Here is a 3,874-nt window from a genome sequence, read left to right as displayed (position 1 = left end):
GTACAAAAGCATTGAACATGGTACCTGTTTTTTTAACCACCACCATCCACAATTCTTTTTTTAAAATTAAACTTGTAAATCTCACATCACTCACTTGTGAACTAAATGGTAATTAAAGTTGTGGCGTATGTAAATGTCTGCTACACTGAGGCAGGTTAATGAAGTCATATTTATCTAAATAATTTATGACCGTCTCTGAGGTTATTGGAACGGTGCCTCTGGAGGGCTTACTCATATGGACCCTCAATATCCCATCCAAGCTCAGAGGGAACAAGCAACACTCGAGTCCACTTTGTAGGTCCTTCTGGGCCCACAGCACACCAAGAAGAAGGAACCCCAAAGTGCCCATGAGAAGTCATCTCGCCACAGCTATAGGACCTACACAGTGTAGAATGAGTTTCCTACCCAGCCCTTACTTTGGGCTAAAAGTAGAAAACTGTCATTTTTCGACTACCAACTTTAGAGGGGACAGTCATCCCTAGAAAAAGGAGTCAGTTTACAGTGTCTAACCATTTAAAATTCCCAGTTTTCAAATAATGCAAAGGGCAGGGTGAGCATCTCAGGGCAGCCGGAGTGTGGGGGGAAAAGAAGATCTGTATATGCAAATAGTGAAAGAGTTCAACTCAGAGTTTTACAAGATACAATTCATAAAACCTAAGTGGCACAAACAAAACTTTAGTAGTTTCCTGTGACTCCCGGAGTTGTGCAGATTTAACAAGGCAAATCAGACTCTTAGAGTCTTGCCATCTGTCAGTGGTCTTGATCTGTCCTAAGATGTCCTCAATTATGTGTTTTTTGTTGTACAATCTAGCAGAACACCACACAGGGCAGAGACATCTGTGGCACTCTTTTGTCCAGAGAGCGACTTTGCTAAATCATTTCAGGAATCAAACAGGTAAGTTCTGAGAACACGCCCAACATTCAAGCAAACACAACTTCCTGGACTTCTGCTTCCATTTCCCTTACAATTATGATCTTTGTAAATAAAACTAAGTTTACCTTTCTAAAATTGTAACTCCAATGTAAAGACTTCAAATCTTTCTCTTTACCAGTTAAAAAAAAGAATTTGTGGGTTAAAAATACAGGTACCTTGATTTTAAGAGGACAGTTAATCAACATATTACTAGTACACAACTAATATCCAAGCAAAAACAGTATGGAGCAAACTCAGTTTTGTATTTTTTTCCTGGACCCAATATCCCCATAGACAAGAATATAAGAAATTCATTAAAACATGTTGCTTTAGTATATACACCATCTGATGCACATTACTGGGGGTAAATATAGGAAATTTTTTAGCATTAGTAAATGAATTAAAAAACTAAATGATTCGTGTAAAATGTTTATATATGGTATATAAAGATTGGATCACATGAGTCTAAGAAAAAAACTGTTCCAATTCTTAATATCTATTCTGGACATTATAAGATACAGTACAAGATTCATTTTTAAGAAGAAAAAATAGCACTAATTTGAACACTGAAAACGACTCTTACAAAATCTTAAAAAAAAAAAAACACTTTAGAGAAAACTGCTAGAACAAATGAAAAGGAAAAGGCTTCTCTGTCATCACAGAATATCCAAAGGAGCCTCACAGCATGAAAGACAAGGATTCACTTCCCTTCACCTATGGTGTAGACAGGATATGTAGTGGGAATTTATTCCTCATTAGAGTAAAGGTATAAGGCAACCCGGTCTCCTTCTGTTTCTCTTGCATTTACCTAAAACACTATTTTATTGCTCAACCCATTTGTGATTACTTTCTTGCCTTCGCTTAAAAATATTTCATTGTATAGCTATCTACAGATGGGCAGCCCTTGGTGCGTCTATTTCTCTGCAACTGGCACTCAAAAAGATTCCACCTTAATTTAAAACAGTCTGCATGTGAGAAGTGGCATTTTCAGGTTCTCAGGTTTGCCCAGGAGTCATCACTGGCTGGACTTAAAGAAAATAAGGATTTTTAAGAAGAGATCTTAAGTTTAAGTAACCAAAATCAAACACAGTTTGCTCATTAATAGATTTTAAAGTCAGGATTTATAACCAACAAGAAAATAAAGTTCAAAAAAACTAAAGTTCAAAAACTACTGGGTAACTCTTTGGTTAGGTTATACATAAGTATCAGTAACTTCTAAGTTTAGGACTCAAAACAGTTATTTCAATAAACTGCCCGATAGGAGTAGATCTGTTATTAATCTTTATAAAATGCTTTGCACGTTTTTGTGTACTACTTCTTAAATGTGCGTGTACTCAAACGGACGGCACAAACTTCCAACTTTCAAATAATAAGTGAGTGTGTCTGATCCTCCCTTCCCACCCCCTCATCCCTCCTTCCCCCCCGTCCCACCCCTCCCCCCAAGTCTTATGAGCTAACGTCCTACTGCCATTTACTGCAAGAAGACGGGCTCTCCTAATACCCACGACGTGCATTACTACCCAGCTCCGTTTACAGTCAATGCCAGGTGACTTCGCACAGTGCTTGGCGACCAGGGCTGTCTCGCCCTTGTCAGCGTCGGCACGCTTTCTCCCTCTTGCCAATAACGGCGGCCATGTCAACCAGTCGAGCTAAGGGCTTCCGGAGGTGAGCGGAGGAGAAAGGATGCCTCCTTGGGCAGGAGGGTAACTTTCTACAAATTTAAGCCATAGGCAAAGACCTTTCATTGTGCATGGAAAAGATACAATCCTTCATTGTGCCAGCACTAGGTTCCTTTCCTACGTCTACATGTAACTTCGCAAAACTTTATTCATTTGTTGTCACGGAACTGCCTCCATGGGATCCTCCCTCCAGGTCCGGAGTCTTCCATCCAGCCCTCTATAACTCTACCTCTAAAGAGGGTTAAAAGGCTATGTAATGACCTTTCGGAACACTATTCCCAGACAGTGTTATCTATCTGATCTCTTGCACCGCTAATGAGTCAAAGGGGCTTGGGATTTCAAGGACTCTTCTACACACTGGACCGAGACCAATCAGGTTCTGAACAAATGCAGTCACCACCGGTTACCTGGTGACTTTGCAGCCGCACTGTCCCACTAGATCCAGACTGAGAGGCAATCCAGGGGAGGGGTGCTTTGAGTCAGGGAGCAGAGGAAGCACTGGAGGGGGGTACACCTGGGCTCTCTCGGTTAGCGGGGTCCAAAACGACGAAGAAGCCGCGAGGATTTGCGGCTGCAGTTTCCTAAGTAAGGGGTGAGTGGGTCTGGCCCAGCTACTAAAGGTGGGAGACAGGGGAATGGGAGGGCGTGGGGTGAGAGGGGAGATCGGGAATCCTCTCCCTAGCAGGAAGGAAGGGGGATGGGCGCGGTGAAGTCGCGAGGGGGTCTGGGGAGCTCACTCCCTGCAGAAGACGTACTCCGTGTAGCTGGTCCAGATCTTGTCCTCGCTCTGGTCGGTGCTGCTGGCGAAGGCGCAGGTGCCCGTGGAACTGCACGCCACCATGTGGAAGCCCGACTCGGACAGCTTGTCGAAGGCCTGCTCTAGGAAGTTGAACTTGAGGTAATAGCGCGAGGTGTAGCGCTCGGGAGGACGGTCCGGGTCCCGGCTCTCGTTCAGGGTGTCGCCGAACACCTCCTTGGCCAGCGACGTCTTGCCGCACACGGTGATGCGTGCCACTCGCCGGAACTTGGCGTCCGCCTGCGCGTCGCGCCCGATCGTGTAGGAGCCGCGATAGCCGATGGTGATGTAGCCCGAGCGCCGGCTGCCGTCCAACGACTGAGACGGCGTGAGCAGCGGGCCCGCCGCGCCCCCGGACGGGCTGCGGCTAGCCAGCTCCAGCGTGGGCGACGGCGCCCCGGCCGACGAGCCCTCCTGCTGCTCCGGCTCGGCGTAGCCGAGGGGCAGCAGCTCGTCGCCCAGCGAGCCCTCCTTCTGCACCCCGCG

At 45.7% G+C, this 3,874-nt stretch overlaps 1 protein-coding gene across 1 annotated transcript; it reads right to left on the bottom strand.

The window, feature by feature from the left end:
- Window positions 1–2,350: 2,350 nt before the first annotated feature.
- On the bottom strand, window positions 2,351–3,868 carry KCTD12 (potassium channel tetramerization domain containing 12; the record flags this gene model as incomplete). The annotated part of the gene is made up of 1 exon (XM_029936594.1): window positions 2,351–3,868. A coding segment is annotated over one exon (543 nt), but the record flags the coding sequence as incomplete, so codon positions are not given.
- Window positions 3,869–3,874: the final 6 nt, after the last annotated feature.

Source organism: Suricata suricatta, chromosome 4 (genome assembly GCF_006229205.1).
Source record: "Suricata suricatta isolate VVHF042 chromosome 4, meerkat_22Aug2017_6uvM2_HiC, whole genome shotgun sequence".
Classification (NCBI taxonomy): domain Eukaryota; kingdom Metazoa; phylum Chordata; class Mammalia; order Carnivora; family Herpestidae; genus Suricata; species Suricata suricatta.
This window is presented reverse-complemented; position numbering and strand designations above follow the sequence as displayed.